General features: G+C 44.4%; 2 protein-coding genes and 1 long non-coding RNA gene across 42 annotated transcripts in view; all 3 read right to left on the reverse strand.

Moving 5' to 3' along the window:
- Positions 1 to 1,394: 1,394 nt before the first annotated feature.
- Positions 1,395 to 8,480, reverse strand: GOLT1A (golgi transport 1A). Of its 2 annotated transcripts, XM_083618219.1 has the most exons (5): positions 8,101 to 8,466; positions 5,968 to 6,059; positions 3,805 to 3,983; positions 2,926 to 2,989; positions 1,395 to 2,476 (listed from the first exon to the last, which is right to left on the reverse strand). In XM_083618219.1, the coding sequence occupies exons 1-5, from the start codon at positions 8,123 to 8,125 to the stop codon at positions 2,438 to 2,440; spliced, it is 399 nt and encodes a 132-aa protein (XP_083474345.1). In that variant the 5' UTR covers positions 8,126 to 8,466; the 3' UTR covers positions 1,395 to 2,437. The 2 variants fall into 2 exon arrangements, with proteins under 2 accessions (XP_083474345.1, XP_083474344.1); XM_083618218.1 differs by lacking the exon at positions 1,395 to 2,476 and having other exon boundaries at positions 2,509 to 2,989; positions 8,101 to 8,480.
- Positions 8,481 to 11,690: 3,210 nt separating this feature from the next.
- The window catches only part of LOC310764401, a 468,487-nt gene continuing 460,615 nt past the window's right edge, over positions 11,691 to 19,562 (reverse strand). Inside the window, exon 2 of the long non-coding RNA XR_014549147.1 lies at positions 11,691 to 18,484. This is a non-coding gene — a long non-coding RNA (uncharacterized lncRNA). The remainder of the gene's footprint in view (positions 18,485 to 19,562) is intronic.
- The window catches only part of PLEKHA6 (pleckstrin homology domain containing A6), a 202,158-nt gene continuing 194,286 nt past the window's right edge, over positions 11,691 to 19,562 (reverse strand). For all 39 annotated transcript variants that reach the window (XM_083618187.1, XM_083618153.1, XM_083618186.1 and 36 more), the window contains one exon: positions 11,691 to 17,808. The gene's annotated coding sequence lies outside the window, so the exon portion shown is untranslated. The remainder of the gene's footprint in view (positions 17,809 to 19,562) is intronic.

Below are 19,562 nucleotides of genomic sequence, written 5' to 3' on the forward strand. Positions count from 1 at the left end.
ATGAGCTCAGCCGGACACAGGAGCAAGATGCGGAGATCCAAGGTTTATTGTGCAACAGGTTCAAGGCAAGATTGAACAGCCAGAAATGGGTGACATGAACTTTTAAAAGTTCCCTCCAAGTCCCAGAATACAGTGCAATAAACGTCATGAATACATTATGGGAAGGTTGGGTTTCACAGCTTACATCATGAATATGTTACAGAAAGGTGGGGTTACACACATTAGCATTTCAGGGAAGGGAGGGGGCAGTGTGCGGAGTGAGAGATATGCATAGATAAGCACTTCCTGAGCACCGGTGGTGATAGAACAATAGTCCAGATATGCATCGTCTGCCACCTGGCATTGCCCGGAGGAAGGGCTTGGCAGAACGATCTGACAGGATTAGGGTCTTCCTGAGTACGTGACCTGTCGCTTAGGAGATTATGGAGGGAAATAGGGTATCGTAGAGTCCGAAGGGAGCTGAGCTGATTGACACCAGAACGAAGGAAATCGGTGCTAGGGTTGATTTTATATGAATTTTAGAAGTTTCAGCTTATTTCAAGTTCACTCTCATATTGCTAATCAAAGTCGGAAGTGAATGGATACATTGTTGCAGTCTTTGATACATTCAGGGGTCCAGGAGTTTCGATTCCATTGTTCTCCCAGCAGGGGAGCTGTCAACAACCTGTCAGGAGGTTAAATGAGGCGTGCAAAGCTAGCTGAGCTACCTCTGCAAGGCGAATGCACGGTTCTGATTGGCCAAAGCGCGGCCATTATAGTCAATGGGAGATACATTTTGACACGGTCTACTCACGTTAAGAATGGAGCGAGAGGGAAACGAAGGAAAGATGGTGGGCTTATTCCGCCCGTATAGGGAGAGGGAAAGAGAAGTCCTTTATTTACAGGACTAGGGTGCAGAGGGTGCAGTGTGGTGCTTGTGCGACAGTGTGGGGTTTAGGGAGCTGTCGAGGTCATCGCCTCGAGTCCCCTGGGGCTGGTGGAGGGGCCGAAGATGGTACCCCCCCCTTTCCGTATCAATTCTTAATCTGAAACTGTTCTTAACCTGAAGACCACTTTACCTAATGGGGGCCTCCCACAGCTGCTGCGCTGCCACCGCACAATTTCTGTTCTCATCCTGAAGCAAAGCTCTTAACTCGAGGTACTATTTCTGGGTTAGCGGAGTCTGTAACCTGAAGCATATGTAACCTGAAGCGTAAGTAACCCGAGGTACCACTGTAAGATGGTTTGAGGTCCATGGTTGGCTCTCCCATGTTCTTTTTAAATGACAAAATGCAGCCACTGTTCCCTCACCAGTGGATTTAACTCCCCACCCTTGCTGTCTTTCCCAAATCAAGTGGTCTCCCTGTAGCTCCTATTTTCCCATCTGAGCAAAACAGACATGCACACATGTGACATCTTGAGAAACATGATTTATTTGATATAATTAAAACATGTTTTATGTTTTGTTAAATAAAAAAATAGAAAATATGCACATGGTGGAATCAAATAGCGTTCACGTTCTGTTAAATAGACATTGCTCCAAAGTACAGGCTGTGTGTGTGTGTCTTTTTGAACTGCAAGTTATTTTGCGAACTCATCCCCTCCCCCAACCATTTTCTTTACTGGGATTTCGAAATTGACAGAAAACTCAGAACAACACTTCTCACCCTTATATTCATTTTCCTCCTTCCTATTGCTGAATTTGGCTAGTGAGATGAGACAAATTGTTCTAGTGTCATAGTGTTCAAATTATGCCTTTCAACTTGTGTGTTTTTAATCCCTTCAGTTTCAAATTTCTGATCCATTATGGCAGGCATCCCCTAACTCGGCCCTCCAGCTGTTTTGGGACTACAACTCCCATCATCCCTGACCACTGGTCCTGTTAGCTAGGGATGATGGAAGTTGTAGTCCCAAAACACCTGGAGGGCCGAGTTTGGAGATGCCTGCATTATGGCTTCTCACAAGGGCTGAAAAATATCAGTGGGTACAGCATGTCAACAAAACAAAAGAAACTGGGTACTTTGCTTACTCACTCTACTGCAGCTGTTTGGAAGGTGAAGACCCCAAGGGATGTGTCTTCCTTGGAGCAATTTGACAAGTCCTAAATGTTGGTTTGTTGCTAAGAAATCTTGTGAACACGGATGTGCCCAGGTACTGATGCTCACTCAGCCATTGTCCATAGCCATTGTTTAGCTTCCAGCATGATCATCTCTATGTACCAGCAGTTCAGTTGTAAGTGCTCTTGCGAACAGCACCTCCAGGCAATTCCTGCTGGGATATGAACCTGCTAATAACCTTGCACACTCCTGCAGGTGATCACACAGAGGCCTTCAAAGGTATGAACTGGGCAGGAGGTCTCAATGGCACACCGCTGTGAAAACAACACAGTAGTCTATAAAACAGGTCTATTTGCTTGTAGGAGGGGAAGTTGTCTGTGGTAGGAAGCCACTTCTCCAGGCTATACCATAGAGGTGGTGTCTCCAAGTTTCTGGAACAGCTGCAACAAGAAGTCATTTGTAACCAATCACATTTCTCTACAATTCTATGATTCTATTATTTCCAGGCATGGGTTGTTGTTGTTGTTTTGGTCCCACCTCTTTCCCTGCGAAAACTCACTGTTTACCACTGAATCAGAACAAACATCAGCCTTCAGAGGACTTGACTGATGTTTGTTCCAGTTCAACAGTATACAGTGAGGTTTTTTTTGGGTTTTTTAAAATCACAGACCTGTGCCTACAAATCATGGCACAAATGGAAGTGTAGATGAGTCCTATTGTTGGACTCCAGTTCCCATCAGCCCCAGCCACTCAGGGGACAATGGGAGTCGTATGTTGTACCTGGAAGCCTGCAGGTTCCCCAACCCTGTTGTAAAGCTTAAGGGAACCAAACCAGCCAGATAGAATCATGCTCCCCTGAGAGCACATGACACACGAAATTTTTTCTTACCTTGCTCAAAAATGGGATGTTCACCAATGATCCCAGAAACCCAAAGGCAATTGGGAAAAAACTCCTGAGGACAAATAAGTCATTGTTAATAATGGCTGAAAATCAGCAGCCGGAACGAAACCCGAGAGTTAAACTAGATGTGACAGCAGCAATTCTCTGTGTTGAAAGCAAAGTAGAAAGATGGCTAAAGAGTGCTGACCCCCTCCTTTGTTCATAGCTTCTCTAGCCATGGCTCCTTCCTCTGCGCATCTTTCTCCCAGCCGAGGCTCCAATACCAGAAGTGATCCTGGCCGAGAGAAAAGTAGCTGGAGAGAGGTCATCTGTGGGTGAAGGAACAATCTGGTCTGGAGGGTCTCCAACCCTCTAGAGCAGTTTTTGAGGATCATAAAGGATTGTACAGGAGAGGAGAGGGGAAGATCCATTGTGCAAGTGGAAATCCATTGTGTGAATGGAATGGCAGCACAGAATAAACAACGCAAAGAGGGAGATACAGTCCAAAAAAGGAGGTGGTAAGGGAACCCATGGGTACTTTAAATTAATTCAGATCTCCACGAGGTGATGAGCTGTACCCAAGGGTACTAAAGGAGCTTGTGGACATAATCTCAGAACCTCCATATATAATATTTGAGAATTACTGAAAAACAGATGAGGTCCCTGCAAACTGGAGGAGGGCAAATGTTGTCCCATCTTCTTTTTGTTAGAACTGGTAAGGTTGTAGCCCATGAGGCTCCAACTTAGAGCACCAATTTCAGAAACTGTAAACTTGTAGAGTTCAGGTCTGGCATCACGTGCAGCTATCAACAACCCTGGACTTACCCAGACTTGCCTACATACAGTAGTTTCCCTAGAAAGCTTTGTGGCTTTGATATGAATAATCACCTGAAGAGGTTAATGAAGCCATAGGTCTCCAGAAGCATGCCTAGGACAGGCCACCGAAGCAGGACGATAATTATGCCCCCCAAAAAGAAACTGGTTCCCTTAAGCTTCTGCCTCTGGAAGAAGAAACCAAAGGTTCTTCTTAGTCCAATGATAATGGCCAGACCAGACAGGAACAGGATCTAAAGAGAAGAAGATCAAAACCCAGGGATTACTGGAGTGTATTATAGCTAGTAGACGCTCTATCAGGGATGGAGAGCGTGCGTCCTTTCAGATGCTGTTGGACTCTGACTCCCACCATCATTGTCAGCCCTAGCTTTGGCTGATGGGAGTTGTAGTCCAAGAATATCTAGAGGGCTCCTGATTTCTTGCCCCTGATTTTCATGTTTATGTATATACTTCTTTTCTTTTTTTTAAATCACAAAACACTTTATATAGTGATCATTTAGAATTCAGGAGTAGGCAACACAATACCCTCTGGATGTTTTGGACCAAGCCCCACCCCACCCCATCCCTGACCACTGGGCATGCTGGTTGGGGCTGATGGGAACGGCAGTGCACAACATCAGGAGTAACCACATTGGCTATCCCTGGTATTCTCTCTTAGGGGTGCTGGGCATAAAGGCTGAATCTTTCCTACAGGCTTGATGAACTTTGTATCCTCTTCAGTAATTCTCTCTGTTTTGTCTTTGGAGGGAAAGGAGAACATTGGTCCTGTTGCCTCTCTTTTCTTTGTCTTGTGGGGATCCTTTAGCCAGTGGCATCGTGTAGCGGTGGTTGCCCCAGGCACAAAATTGTTAGGGGGCATAGAATTTCAACACCCGGTGCTGCCTGAATACAGCTGCACGCTTCCGTTGCTGGGCTCCCTTGAAAACAGCTTATCCCTGCAAACAAGGACAGTGCAATAACTCTTGACTGTGCATGCACAGGTGGAATTAACAGCCCCCCAACCACCTTGTGAGGGAAAGAGGGACTGACAGCCAACAGGCCAGCATAAGGTTGCCCTTCTAACCTGGAATGTGGTTGTATGGGCAGCATCTATCAGGAACACCTGTTTCACTGATTTTCTATCACAACATCACAGCTTACTGATACAGGAAACCTGGACCAGGGATGACATATCATTAAATGGATACTACTTGCTCAGACTACATAAATTCCCAGGTCACACAGAACAAGTTCATACCTCCCTGCTACTTCAAGATGAAAACCCAAATGTTACATACTCAGTTGCTAGATTCTGCGCTGCCATGATGGATATTCGTCAAAAGATGGTTTGCACCACAAACTAGGCCCAAAATACAAGACCTGTGCTCCTTCACACTCCCTCCCACATAGTCGCTTTTAACTGTTTGTCCCTGTTTCTATATTTTAAGTAGGTATGATATATAATCACCTTTTAATTACCAGTTTTTACTCATTACCTGTTTTCAGTCTTATGTGCTCAGTTTCGGTATGTTTTATCTTATGCTGGTCTGTGACCGAAATAAAGTTTAATACTGATACTGAATGTGCATGTGTACTCTGCCTGTTTTGCTCCCTCCTACCTACCCCCTCCGCACTGCCCCGGGCACTGGCAACCCATGCTACACCATTGCCTTCAGCCACTTCATTGTTGACACAGGAAGCTGCTGACCAAGGATATTGTGTTGCTGGAGGAACATCACCTTCCTCAGTCCATGAAGTATCACTTACACCCATACCCTTGCAGCATGTGCTGTGTATAGTGGTTGGTACACAATACAAAAGTTTCAATTCTGTAATGGGCTGCCAGTCCTGATCAGGCCAAAGGCCCATGCAGTCCGGCATCCTGTTGTTACTTTGAACAATCATTTGCCTATAGGAAGCATGAAAGCAGGATTTGAGCACAACAGCACTCTCCCCTCCGGTGGCTTCCAGTGACTGATACATACGTCTTCTGACAGAGGAGGTGGAACACAGCCATCGTGGCTGGTAGTCATTCCTTAAAACCTTAGACTAGACAACTCTGCTTGGAAGCAAGTCTCCCAGTTGATGTCAATGGAACTACCTTCCACAACAGTGCCTGTAAACTGGGCTTAGTGATCCTTATGATTCATCAAAGCTTTGAAGGCAAACTGGCTGATATATGTGATGACAAAAGCAACATCTGGAAGGAAACATCTGGAGCTTGAGAAAGAAACTTACATTTCCGAAGGCCAGAAGCACCGAATCCATGTACAATAGCATACCGAAAAGGAGGAAAAACACCCCGAAGCCCACAAGTCCCACACCAATCCCTGTAACAGATGAAATGAATGTAATCAAACACACAGCATTCTGAAGATCAGGGGGAGGAATGCCCACTTATAACTCAATAGTGGGAAAATACGTTTCTGGTGTCTGCAATTTGGGCTCAGAATACCTGTTCTTGCATGGTCCTGCTTTTCTTTTGAGATCTGTATGGGTTAGGGTGTCTATCATAGTCAAATGTCAGTGTTGGACAGCTGCATTAATTTTCCTGCTATTCATTATTATGTGCTGTGTTCCTTTGCAGGATGATAGTTGGCAGTCTTGGAAAGATCCCTCTGGGTGATACATTGGCAGACAGCAAACAGGTCCCTGCCACAAACTCTGCTGGTGATCTGCAACTCACTGTCCCATCACAGTCTAGCTGAGAGATGGCAAACCTTCTTCAGTCCAAAGGCTGCATTCCCTTCTGGGAGCTGTGTGTCAATGGGGCCAAAGGCAAAAGTGGGCAGAGCAATAAATGTAAAATTTGTGGGAAATTGCAGCCTGGATAGCTCTGTTGGCTAGAGGATGGTGATAATAATGCAAAGGTTGCAGGTTTAATCCCCTTATGCGGCAGCTGCATATTCCTGCACTGCAGGAGATTGGACTAGATGATTCTTGGGGACTCTTCCAACTCTAAGATTCTAAAATTCTAAGATTCTATGATAATTATGCATGAATTCTAGTTTGTGCATGAAAAGGGCTAGAACCAGAGAGGTCTGTTCCTAAACTCAGCTAAGTCATACCCCCTTACCTCTGTAAAAGGAGGAATTGAAGCTGCATGTGTCCCTCCGTCCCGTCCCTCCCGTTGCTGCTTGGATATGATAGCACAGTCAGCAGAGCATGCGACTGGTCATGGCCGTGCTTTTGAGCCCCACATTAGCTGAAAGGTTCCTACATTGCAGGGGGTTGGACTAGATGACCCTTGTGGTCCATTACAACTCTATGATTCTGTGAAATGCATGAATCTGATCTTTGGAACGTTTTGTAAGTAAAGAATTTTAAACTTCCTTAACTGTGTGTGGCGTGTTCGTCACAAGAGGGGTTGGAAAGAAAGGAGTGCTGTTTGCAAGCATTTCACTAAATGGGTTCAACAACCTATACAGTGGTACCTCTACTTATGGACGCGATCCATTCCGGGGTGCCGTTTGCACCCCGAAAAGTCCATAAGTAGAGTGCCGCTTCTGCACGTGTGTGTGATGCGATAGATCACTCCTGCGCATGCGTGAAGCCTGCAGATCACTCCTGCACATGCATGAAGCGGTGAACCCGGAAGTAAACACTTCTGGGTTTGCCGCATATGTAACCAGAAAAAACGCAACGTGAAGCAAACGCAACTCGAGGTATGACTGTATTCCTAAAGCTATACTTCTGCTTGACTTTTGTGGGTTTAAACTCTGCTCCTGGGGGCTCTTTCTTGCTGGAGAGAGTTTAGCCATGCATTTTAATTCTATTTGAGTCGATTCTTTTGTTATTTACTCCATACACGTGGGTCACAGGGCTTCTATTTTCCTCCCACAGATTGTACTTTTGTTAAAGATTATACTGAAACTCTTGTGCCCTGGGAACAGAGGCAAAGATATTAATTTACTTCCTTTTCCAACAGCGCGTTCTCCGATCTTTTTCAAAACCAAACCAAAAAAGTGCCTGTGAAACAGTCAACAGAGTAACACTGGAACTAGAGAGCCAGTGTGGTGCAGTGGTTAGAGCACTGGACCATAAGACTAGGGAGGTGCAGGTTCAAATCCCCACTCGGTCACAAAGCTTGCTGGGCCACTCAGTCACAGTCCACCTGATCTACCTCACAGGTTTGTTATTAGAATGAGAGGAGGGAGAGCATTATGTTTGCTGCCTTGAACTTGCTAGTGAAAAGGCAAGTATTAAAGTAAAGAAGTAAAGAAGAGAGGTCAGGGTGACATTCTCTAAAAGCTGAGCTGGCAAAAGGAAGCCTTGATTAGACCCAATCATTCTTTCTTAGCTAACCTGATTACACTGGTATAAGAAGAAGTAACTTCTTCCTTTCAGGCTGTAAGATATGGTCATACTTACTCTGGATTTCTGTGATCTCTATCATCTTCGCTGCTGTAGGCCTAGAACGGCTCTGGATGTTCAGGTGCAGATGCAAATGTCACGGAAGGGGGGGGGTGAGGTGCAGGATGCTGCTGTCACTTCCACATATTCCGCAGCCAGTGAACCTTGGAAAGGCCTTTAGCCCTTCCTGCGTCACCTTGCAAATCATTAACCTCCCAGCAGTGAAGACACCTCTTAAAGTTCACTGGGCTGTCACTCTGGAGTTTCCAAGCGGGTGGGGCGGGGAAGCGCCATCACAAATGCTCAGCTTGTGCTTCCTGTTCTCCTGGGTTTGCGAGGGGAAGCTAATAGCAGGTCTCTCTGAGGCTTGAATTATGGGGAAAACTGCTGGCAAAAATGAATGAAAAGAAGAAAGCCACACAAATTACAGTGGTACCTCAGGTTACAGATGCTTCAGGTTACAGATGCTTCAGGTTACAGATGCTTCAGGTTACAGACTCCGCTAACCCAGAAATAGTACCTCAGGTTAAGAACTTTGCTTCAGGATGAGAAGAGAAATCGTGCAGTGGCAGTGGGAGTCCCCATTAGCTAAAGTGGTACCTCGGGTTAAGAACAGTTTCAGCTTAAGAACAGACCTCCAGAACGAATTAAGTTCTTAACCCGAGGTACCACTGTATGACATTATTCATGTGTGTGTTTGGTCTCAAATGCCATACATAGCTAATCTTAAAATACCAAAACAACGAAGGGCTTTCACCTTGACTCGTTGTCAGGCCCTCCCTTCAGCAGTTCAGGAAAGCCATTATAGGAAGATAGCACATGAGGAGAGAAAATGCTCATGTGGCTCTGGGCAGCAGGAAACAACGGAGCATGCCCTTCTTTATTGCCAGTATTACATAGACATTCAAGCTAGGTTTATCCAGCCCATCCTATGTAAGTTCCCTGGGTGTTCAGAACAACACTACACCCCCCTATTACTACAGGACAAAAGCCCAGAAGTCACAGATTTAGTCGCCAGATTTTGCGCTGCCATGATAGCTATTCGTCGAAGGATGGTCTATGCTACAAATCAGTCGTAAATAGAAGGCCCATATTGTTAGATCTGCACTTCTGAAGCCCCACCCCATACAACTGTTCTTTTTTAACTGATCTCCTTTAAATTTTCCTTATCGTTTTATTCATCCATTTATTGTTGTTGTTGTTGTTTACTCGTTTAGTCGTGTCCGACTCTTCGTGACCCCATGGACCAGAGCACGCCAGGCACTTCTGTCCTCCACTGCCTCCCGCAGTTTGATCAAACTCATGCTGGTAGCTTCAAGAACACCATCCAACCATTCATCCATTACCTATGCTTAATCAAGTATTCTATGTATATGTTTTAATCTACGTTTGGTTCTTGTTCCCAATTAATTTAATAATTATCCACTTAGAGATATTGTTATGCTATTTATTTAGATGTTTTGCTTATGCTGGTCTGTGACCGTATTAAAGTAAATTCATTCATGTGTTTGTTTGGCTTCTAGAAGTTAATGCACAGTAGCCTCGAGGGCTGTTTTCCTTTCCACATTCCCTATTTGCATTTGGGAAGTAAATGTCGAGGAGGGGGCACCTGCTTTCACATGAACCTGCCCATCAATTACAGTCATCATGGGCAGACACTCCTTTCTGCTAGCTGTTTTTCCCATGATCACTTGAAAAATCCTGAGCATCTTAACAGACCACTTAATGGTTTTTCTGCCAGTTGTAGCCATTGCAACTCCATAGAATACAATTACATCCAATGTTGGAATTAAAAGAAGCAACAAAAATACAATTAATAATCAACATGAATATTTTATGCAATGGATGTGCTGTCTCCCATCTTCAACCACAAATCCACAGATTGAGAGACTCTTAATCTCAGGTTTGTGGGTTCAAGCCCCATGTTGGGCAAAAGATTCTTGCATTGCAGGGTTGGACTAGATGAGCCTAGTGGTCTCTTCCAACTCTATAGTTCTGTGATTCCAAGATGATGTGGAACACCTGAATGAATCTTATGGGCTACTGGTGGCCCATGGGCCAGTTTGGGAATCCCTAGCTTAGAGGGCAGGGTGGAAAGATGTGAAGACCAAAAAAGAATCTATCAACTAGATATAGGGTCCAGCCATTGGACCATTGGTATATTGCATAGCATCTTGCCAACTATTTTGTTTCATGCAAACATCTTCTATTAGCCTCAAGAAATAATAATAATTAAAAAAAATCCCTCTGACGCAGTCTTGGAGCATTTCCTTTTCTATTGCATAGAAAATAGAATACATGTCCCATTCTCATGCAAGCAGCGAGCAAAGAAATACCATAATAAAAAGCTAATTAACTGGCCAGGGACAGCTGTATTATCTATATCTGCGTCACTAAGGCACAAGATCTATATGTTCTCTTTTGGTGCTTGACAAGTAACTAAGGACACAAGAAGAGAATCCATTTCCAATAAGCGAATCATTCAGCACATTTTGAAATGTATTTTCATGCTCATGATATAACCCAACTATCCTTGCTGCTTCTATTGAAATTCTTGCAATCATTTTATAACTTGATCTCTCAAAGGTTTGGCAAAAATGGAACCGCCGTACAAATAACTATTGTGTTGCGCTACCTTGCCCATTAACATAACATCTAAGTCTCCTTTCTCTGAGTGCAATCCTCTCCCCCCTTACCTGGAATGAACTGCTATTGAATTCAGTGGAATTTAGTTCTCAGAAGATCTCTACAGAGTTGTGCTGAACCTCTGTAATCCTGTACAGACTTACATGGGAATAAGTCCCATTGTACTTGGTGGGATTCTCTTCCTATGCACAGAATTGCAGGGCCATCAACTGGTCTGATGCACAAGGCTGGTGGTGAAGAGCATTTAGTATTGAGATACTTATTTTTCTATTATTATTATTTTTAGAAGAAGGGTTTGGATTTGATATCCCATTACCCGAAGGAGTCTCAAAGTGGCCAACATTCTCCTTTCCCTTCCTCCCCCACAACAAAGACTCTGTGACGTGAGTGGGGCTGAGAGACTTCAGAGAAGTGTGACTAGCCCAAGGTCACCCAGCAGCTGCATGTAGAGGAGCGGAGACGCGAACCTGGTTCACCAGATTACGAGTCTACTGCTCTTAACCACTAAACCACACTGGCTCTCCGTATTGAAACAAAAAAATTTTTTCCTTCCAGTAGCGCCTTAAAGACCAACTAAGTTAGTTCTTGGTATGAGCTTTCGTGTGCATGCACACTTCTTCAGATACATCAGATGTATCTGAAGAAGTGTGCATGCACACGAAAGCTCATACCAACATGAACTTGTTGGTCTTTAAGGTGCTACTGGAAGGAAAGTGTGTATCTGAAGAAGTGTGCATGCACACAAAAGCTCATACCAAGAACTAACTTAGTTGGTCTTTAAGGTGCTACTGGAAGGAAAAAAAATTTTTGTTTTGACTATGGCAGACCAACACGGCTACCTATCTGTCTCCGTATTGAGATACTGATTGTCAGGAACTAATCTTACCAGCAGGCTGCTTCTTTGTCATTCCTTCTTTCATTTGACATGCACACTGAGAAGAATGGGAGAAGCACACCGTCCATTTACAAACCATCAATTTTTATTTATTTGCTTTATACAAACTTGCAAGGTACAAATGCATTTATTTGTTTTGTTTTGTTTTCCTTGTGTGAGATTTTGACCTTTTTAAGTAGCTACATCTAGAACAAATGCTGCTGGGAGGGGAATATTAAGCAAGCTGCTGCAGATTTAATTACTGGAAAGATTATTCCATGGTTTGGTGTGAAGAACCCCAAGCCACTGACATACTGTTTTTTAAAATCACAGACTGCTAATTTTTAAAATTGTCATCATCTAAGGTCACTTTTATACAAAAGAAAGACATCAACATCACATTGCTTTTTTGATAGTTTTTTTAAACCTAACACAAGCAAATAAAAATAAAAATTGCTCCAAATAATGTGCATAAATAATGTAGTTCCTCTTGGTTACAGGTGCTGCTGGCATATGAAAGTGTTATTAGAAGTGAAGGGAAAACACTTAAAATAAAACCATTTAAAAACATGTTCCACAATACTGTAAAACTGTGATGCGAAACACATTCTGTTGAGAGCTCACAGCTTGTAACCTCAAAACACTTAAAGTGACATGAGCAATAATTGGTCACAGACTCCACCTAGCTATTAACTGAGCAGAGGGCTGGTGAGGGGTGATGGAGAACATTCCTTGACATCCTTCGTGCCATTTTTAAAGCCTTTCTCAATTGCAAGAAAAGAAGAGGGAAGGGTAATTGGACCTAGGATCCAAAACTTCCTTGACAGAAAAATAGGCAAGAGGCTGCAAAAAGTGGCAGAGTCCTTGCTTCATTCCTTTCTTATGAACACTGGTTGAATGGTTTCACTGACACCTGTACCCTTTTGAGGTGACCTCCACATCTCTCAAACAGATGCACAGGTAGAACCACTACCTCAAGAGGTGGAATAAGGAGGCCTACTCTGATGTCAAGGGAAGGTCAATCCCAAGCCGACAAGCTTTCAAGAGGCTAATTTAGGCCTCTCTTCGACTCTTGCTTATCTAATGAGCTGCCACCATTTAGAAAATGTCAAGGATTCCTTCACAACAAGGGAAAATGCAGGTCACATCTGAAGGATGTGTCTCTCCCCAACAATATTAAGGGGAATGGTAGTAGGGAAGGGTAGTAGCTGGGAGAGTGATCATGATGGAGAGAGACAGGATGAAATCCAGCTGCTTTGCCACACAAAAACACATTCACGTGAACAAAAAGTATAAAAGAAGAAGTAGCATTGACACGAAGTAGGGGAAAAGCCACCTATATTGCAAGAATCCCCATGGGATAGCTGCGTACCAGCAAGACAATCTTTGCGGTCCCTGATATGCTACAGTCCTACTCATCTTCCTATAACGTACCTCCTGGGCCAGAGCCTCAATGGGCTTAAGTCAACAAATGAGCCACTGCCAAACAGCTTCAGCTGAGGACTGGTCCCTGACATACAAAAGCAACTGCCGTACCCAACAAACAAGGAAATAAATGCATCATTCCTCTAAATTGACAGCTTACATTTATTTTTAAATAAATTTGCTTTCAATAAAAGCAGAAAATATATATATTTATTTAAATATGTCTTCTTTTATTTTTTATTTTCTTAATTATTCTGATAAAACTGCCCAAAGTGACTCCATTTCAGTAACTCAGTGACAGGGCTGGCTTCAGTGGCCCTGTGCACTGAGAGAGAACATAAGCTTGAAACAAAAACAGTTTAGTGAGAAGAGGAAAAAAACAAAGATATAGATATTTAGCACACATCACTGTATAATTTCCATAAAACATATATTAAGGCATGTAGAGGATAATGAAGGGACAGTTTTTAATGAGCTAACATGGGTGCTACTGCAGGAGCAGAACCAATAATTTTTAACATCATCATCCTGGAATGTTGAAGGAGAAAGAAAGGAACAAAAACTCTGATTCCCTGGAGTGTTCTACATATTGCCAAAAGGATCATTTAAATAACAAAACAGACTTCATCATTTCATTGGACAGGGAGGTGGAAAACATTTCTGACTTAGGGATAGCCTGCCAAGAGTTTTCCATTGCGCTATATGACAAAGATCTTGTTACTTGCCAAAAACTTATCATTCTGGTCAATATCAGTTGAGGTGGATTCTCAGAAGCGTCAAGGAGGAAGCTAACCCCAAGTTGGGAGATTACGAGGTGGAAGCTTGTAAAAATGAACGTGGGAAATGGACTCTAATAAAATTCACAGTGCAATTCTATCTATGTATACTCAGAAGCAATCCTTCACTGGGGTAGGGGGACAGTTTCTGTACCTGTCCCTTTTCATTTCATCTCCTGGATCTGTGGTCCTTCAGTGTTGTTGGACTACAACTTCCAACTTCCCTGACCATTGGCTATGCTGTCTGGGGTCAAAAGGAGTTGGGAGTCTAACAGCACCTAGAGCAGCCTCCCCCAATCCCTGCCTCAGGGCCAAACTGGACTTGATGGTGGTAGGCCTGTTTCTTGAAATTTAGGACTGCCCAATCGTGTATACACAGATTCCAATTTAGCGCACTAAATAGTGCACGTGGTGTGGAAAACCGAATACTCTGCTCCACTTCAGTTTATCTTCCCTGCAGTCTGCCTCCCAGCATCACTTTTCTTCTCACTAGAAATAAGTCAGCCCAGTAGAGGGAAAAGGGCTATGGGGAAGGTCTGGGAAGAGCTCTCAGCTCCTCTCACCTGTGCAAGACTTTTAAAACTGGGACTTCTCACTCAGCCAGGTTTTATATGAGATTAAGGCAGACCCACATTATAAGAGATGGGTCTGTCACTTTCACATTTAGTTTAGTTCTGTACACTGACCTGTAATCTGCTGATTTAACCACATACATTGGATACTGAACTTACTCCTAAGTGACCCAAGCTAAGGAAAGAACGAAACTGCAAAGTAGAGTTTCTTAGCATCTAGAGCATTGCACTGGGAAGAAAGTTCAAAACCATTCTTTTCTGTCAAGCCAACCTTTTCATAGAACTACAACACTGCAAAGAGCCTCACTTAAATAAGATTATTTGACACAGTATTCAGATTATGGTGGATAACACAGGCAGGGCTTGGTAAAATTCAGAGACTCTACTTCTACCCCCCTCTCTCTCTCTCTCTCTCTCTCTGGTCAAATCATCCTCTCTGCTCCCAAACCTTCTAGAAACAATATCTAAAAGCATCATGACCTAAGGCGTGGGAGATCAGCCCACCTTGTAGCTTGAGCATTATCTTAGAAAACTAACTCATGTTCAGTCTCCATCAGCCTTGATTATATGGTTTTAGAATGGCAGATTTTAGAAGCCACAGCAGTATTGCTCCAATAAATATGGAAAAAAGATCCCCCAGTTTTGATGCACGTTTCACTAAAACTCATAAATACATTTATGGACATGCTTATGATAAAGCCAGGTCCAGAATGAAGTTGCTAACTTTTTTGGTGAATGTATAAGCATTTAAAATCAACCAAATTGCCACCTAGAAGTTGAATCTCAATCTAAAGTGTCAACCCTTCAAGGAAACAATCAAACAAAACATTGAATGAATGGGAATCCAGCTTTTTAAAAACAAAAACAAAATAACCAAGACCCCATCTGAAAATCCAGCTCAAGGGAATTAAAAAAAGAAAAGCCAGCTGCATTTTTGTGTTCTAAGCTAGAGTTAGAACAATCTGAGTTTCTTTCAGAAAGATTTGAGACAGAATGAAGGAACCAGTTTGGGAAGACTTTGTCCAGCTTGACCTTATTTTTGGTATGAAGCAATTTCATGTGCCTCATGATGGCCCAACAATATTTTGAGTGTAAAAACTTTGGCCCACAGGGTCCAAGTAGAAGTAAAATTCTTTCCAAAAGGTGTGGTGTGAGGCAGCCCATGCTTTAATGTTACATCTCTCTGGGTTTGCTGTGCAATGCCCTATCCACGCCTGAGTGCTATGCTGCAGAACTGCAAAGCCCTTATTGCAAGTTGGTGCCAGCTTTAATGCAGAGCTTGACTACTGTTAAAAAGGTCTAGGTTGTGTGGTGAAATATATGTTCAGCCCATGGATCACTAGAGAAGAAAGCATCCTCCGAGAGCACGGAAGTTGACTACCTCGCCCTAAATTATATTCAGATAAGCCTTACCAGGTATAAGTCCCCTTTCAGAAGACAACTGCAGGGCGAAAGAAGGTCCAATTTAGACCCTCATTCTGGTAAGTTTCCTGGCTAGGTATGAATCAGCACTGTTTGAATACGTTTCAAGAGAGGTTTGGTTGGTATTTCTTGAGGTCTGCCAAGTCCTCTCTCTTTGCCTGCACCTCTGGCCAATCTCTATTCTGAGCTGGTTCTGCTCTCAAACGACTGAGAAACTAATGAGGGCTCATTTGAGGTGGTCTGAGCTTGGAGCAGGTGCATCACTAGTCCTATGCTCTTAATATACGAGCTCAATTGCTCTGAAAGGTCACGGCAATGATTACTGCACCCTTCAGAGAGGAGATTGATGAAGGCTGCAGGCGTCTGTGTTTGAGAGAGAACTCTACTTCCAAATCACCTACAAGCAGTGCTTTTCTTCTGGGGGGATGCAGGGGGACAGATACCCCTAAACAGTTTGTGAATCTAAGTTTGGCCTCGTTGAGGGGCAGCATTTCAATATGAGTAGGAAAATGAGAGTACTCCTAAACATTTTTTTTAGAAAAAAGCACTGCCTACAAGCTGTTGTGGTGGGGAATAAAGCAAGAGGATACATGATGAACATCAGAGGTCTTGCTTCAGTCCCCCCTCCTCCCCTCCTCCAGTAGCCAGGAGAGTTTTGCTTCACACATTCCATGGAGGCTGATTCATGGCCCATCCAGTCTAGTTCAGATCTATATTCCATCTAGTCCCCTATCCAGTTTTCATCAGCAGTACCTGATGGTGCAAGCGACAAGTGCTTGGTGAACACAGTGATCTATCCAGCACACAGTTTTGATCCTATTACTTGAAGCCCCGGAGAAGCCAGGAGGAAAATGCTCAGTGGCACTCTCCCAAATTGGCTGTGATGTGAGAAGAAATGTCACCCATCCAGTCCCAGTTTTGTTTTTTCTTTCCCTACAGATAAAAGACAACCTCTCTGGGTTGCAGAAAGCATTAAAGCTTCACCTAGTGGCGAATCACAGCCAACTAAGCTTTTCTAACATCTTCCCTCCCCCATTATATCTTCCACCCGCACCCCTAAAACACGTCCACATACATTGCCCGCACCTTCCATTCCATCCACCCAACCCCTAAGCTTGGGAAAGAAGAAAACGCCGGCCCATCCCAGCCACAGCAACATCCTCACAACCCTAGCAAGATTCCAAAGCCGCTTTGGGTCCCCACACAGTCAACCTTCTGTCTTCTGCCACATCCACAAAGTTCTGTCTGTCCACTTGTGCTTCCTTGCTGTCTTTCCTTTTCCTGTGAAAGGCTGTGAGCATAAGCAGGGAAGCGTGGCCGTGCACGGGTTGCTTAGCTCCACAGGCGAAAGATGCTAAAAGCCATTCTGGTTGGCAGAGGAGAGACTCTGTGTGTGTGTGTGTGTGTGTGTGTGTGTGTAAGGGGGGAGAAGGAGGAGGAGAAGAAACATCTAGTGCTCACTTCAGTAGAGGGTTATGAATTCCCTGGCTGCAGATACAAAGTCATTCTTCACACAACCTTCCTTCCCTGCTGCCGGCACTTGCAGGCTATACAGCTCCAGGAGATGAGCTACATCACCTCCCATTCTTGTTGCCAGCATCCCTTTTCTGGCTCAGTGCTGCCTCTTTGCCGAGACACAGCTGTTCTTTTGCTGCCGGTCCTTAGCCTTGGGAGTCTGCTGCACCTGGTACAGAGGACCTGTCTGGCAAGAATGGAAACGGCTCCTGCACTATAGCCTGCTGAACTGTGGGCAGTTGGTACAGGCCATAGCAGCAGCAGCAGCAGCAGTGGGGCAGGAGGAAATGGGACAAAGGCAAATGCCATCCCTGCTCTCCCTTGATGGCAGCTATTCTTTCCCGAAAAGTTTCCGCAGCTTGACTGAAGGAGATGGGTGTGCCGAGAGAACCCTAACAATGACCACGCGCGTTGTTCAGCGGTTGGGGTGCAGACGCCGTGGGTTAAAACGTGGCTCCGTGGAACTTCACAGCATTCACAGCAGCCAGGGCCTGTGCTGGAAGAAGAGGAGAGAAGAGGAGAAGAGAGTCAGTGACAGTTGTTGGAACCTAAAGTTGTGGGCCTGTTGCACAGGCCTTTGACATTTCCCTCACAATAGGCTTGAGGGATTTGCAGAGGCTGTGAATTTGCTAGATGTGCCTTGAAGGAATGTCATAGAGGGAGGTTTCAATGACATTAACAGCTTTATCTTTCTGCTCTGGGAGCGCTCTCAAAGCCTTAAAGGTCTTCACCAAGAAAGGTTGTGTCAAACACACATCAGGCAGAGTTCTAGCCCACAGTGCAGCAGGATACTCTAAAGTAACCTTTCCCAACCTGGTGTCCTCAAGATGTTTTGGACTACAGCGCCCATCAGCCTCAGTCAGCACAGCCAACCTGGAGAGCATCAGGTTGAGGAATACTACTGTAAGAATTTTTGGTCTGTCATTTTGGTCTGTCAACCACAGATGATGACTAGACTAACAGCACAATCTTATATTTGTATGGTGGGAAGAAAGTCCTACTTTATCAAATGGGGCCAATGCCCAGGCCATTGTCCAGCCTAAAGGATGGAGTTGTGGCTTATCATAGATGCCCATCTCCATCTTTTGGTTCAGTTCACAGAAGCAACCTAATGTGTTATAGCCACAGAACCTGTGGCCCTCCAGATGCTGATGGACAACAACTCCTGTCATCTCCAACCTTTGACCATGCTGGCTGGAGCTGATGGAAGACTAAATCCAACAAAAAATAATATTTCCATAGCTTTGTCCAAATTTTGGTGTTCTGTACCAGTTGGTTTGTGAAAGGAGCAGCTATGGTGTCCCTAATGGTGGCACATAGCAGTTCAGCTTAACATCAACCATTCCCTTAGTTATGAAGTGGCACATTGGGTGGGTGGGTGGGAAAACTGTTATGTTAGCTTTCCAGCAGGTTGGTTGCTGTTGCTTTCTGGGAGGGAGAGGGATGAAGTGGTGGGGTGGTCAGTGTGGTGCAAAAGCACTGGCAGAATCAATCGAGTGCTCCTGATTCATTTGCATCCTGCTAACCTCCCCACGGCATTGTCCTTCCTCACCCAGTAAGCAACAGCAACCTACCTGCCAGGAAACCAGCAGCCCTGACCTTGCTGCTGCCCTGCCCCACAGAAACACCACCCTAGTAAGCTGTAGTGACACTGGCGTAGGGATGGTGGCTCTGCCGCTACTGCTTTTGATTTCCCTGATTAAGCTTATGGCCTCCTAAGAATACCAGTTGCTGGGAACTGCAAGTGGGCAGAGAGCTGATGTGTCCATGCCCAGCTTGCAGGCTTCCCACAGGTCAGCCACTGTGTGAATGGAATGTTGGACTAGATGGACCATTGCTCTGACCCAGCAGGTTCTGCTTATGTTCTTAGTATGTTTTTTGATTTCAATACACCCAGTGTATTGAGAAAATACACCCAGTGGCATGTTTGGGCCCAGGCTATCTACTGTGTTCATGACATGACAAAGCAGGGTCTCCTGGGTCCATACTCTGAGCTACAACAATGTGCTCATTCAAGAATATTCTCCTGGTTTAATTGGCACGGGGAATCGTTGCTCATTGAAATAAGGTCACTTTGCCCCAGGGACTCCAGAACAAAGCATGGCACCTTGATTCACTATGGAAGCATCTTGTACTTAACTCTGAGGAAGGAGACTGAGCTTACACAGCACAGAAGAAAGGGTTACCTTAGTGGATCTCAGTGAATGGATGGGTTGGTGAGGAGAGGAGATGAAACTCTTGGAAAAGAAG

The sequence above is a fragment of the Podarcis filfolensis genome (genome assembly GCF_964270895.1).
Source record: "Podarcis filfolensis genome assembly, chromosome: 6".
Lineage (NCBI taxonomy): Eukaryota > Metazoa > Chordata > Lepidosauria > Squamata > Lacertidae > Podarcis > Podarcis filfolensis.

Coding starts and splice junctions, on each gene's coding strand:
- GOLT1A (XM_083618218.1), bottom strand. CDS start 8,125: ATGATAGAGATCACAGAAATCCAGA. Junction 6,060..8,100: donor AGAGATCACAGAAATCCAGA/GTAAGTATGACC, acceptor CATCTGTTACAG/GGATTGGTGTGGGACTTGTG. Junction 3,984..5,967: donor TGCTTCTGGCCTTCGGAAAT/GTAAGTTTCTTT, acceptor TCTTCTCTTTAG/ATCCTGTTCCTGTCTGGTCT.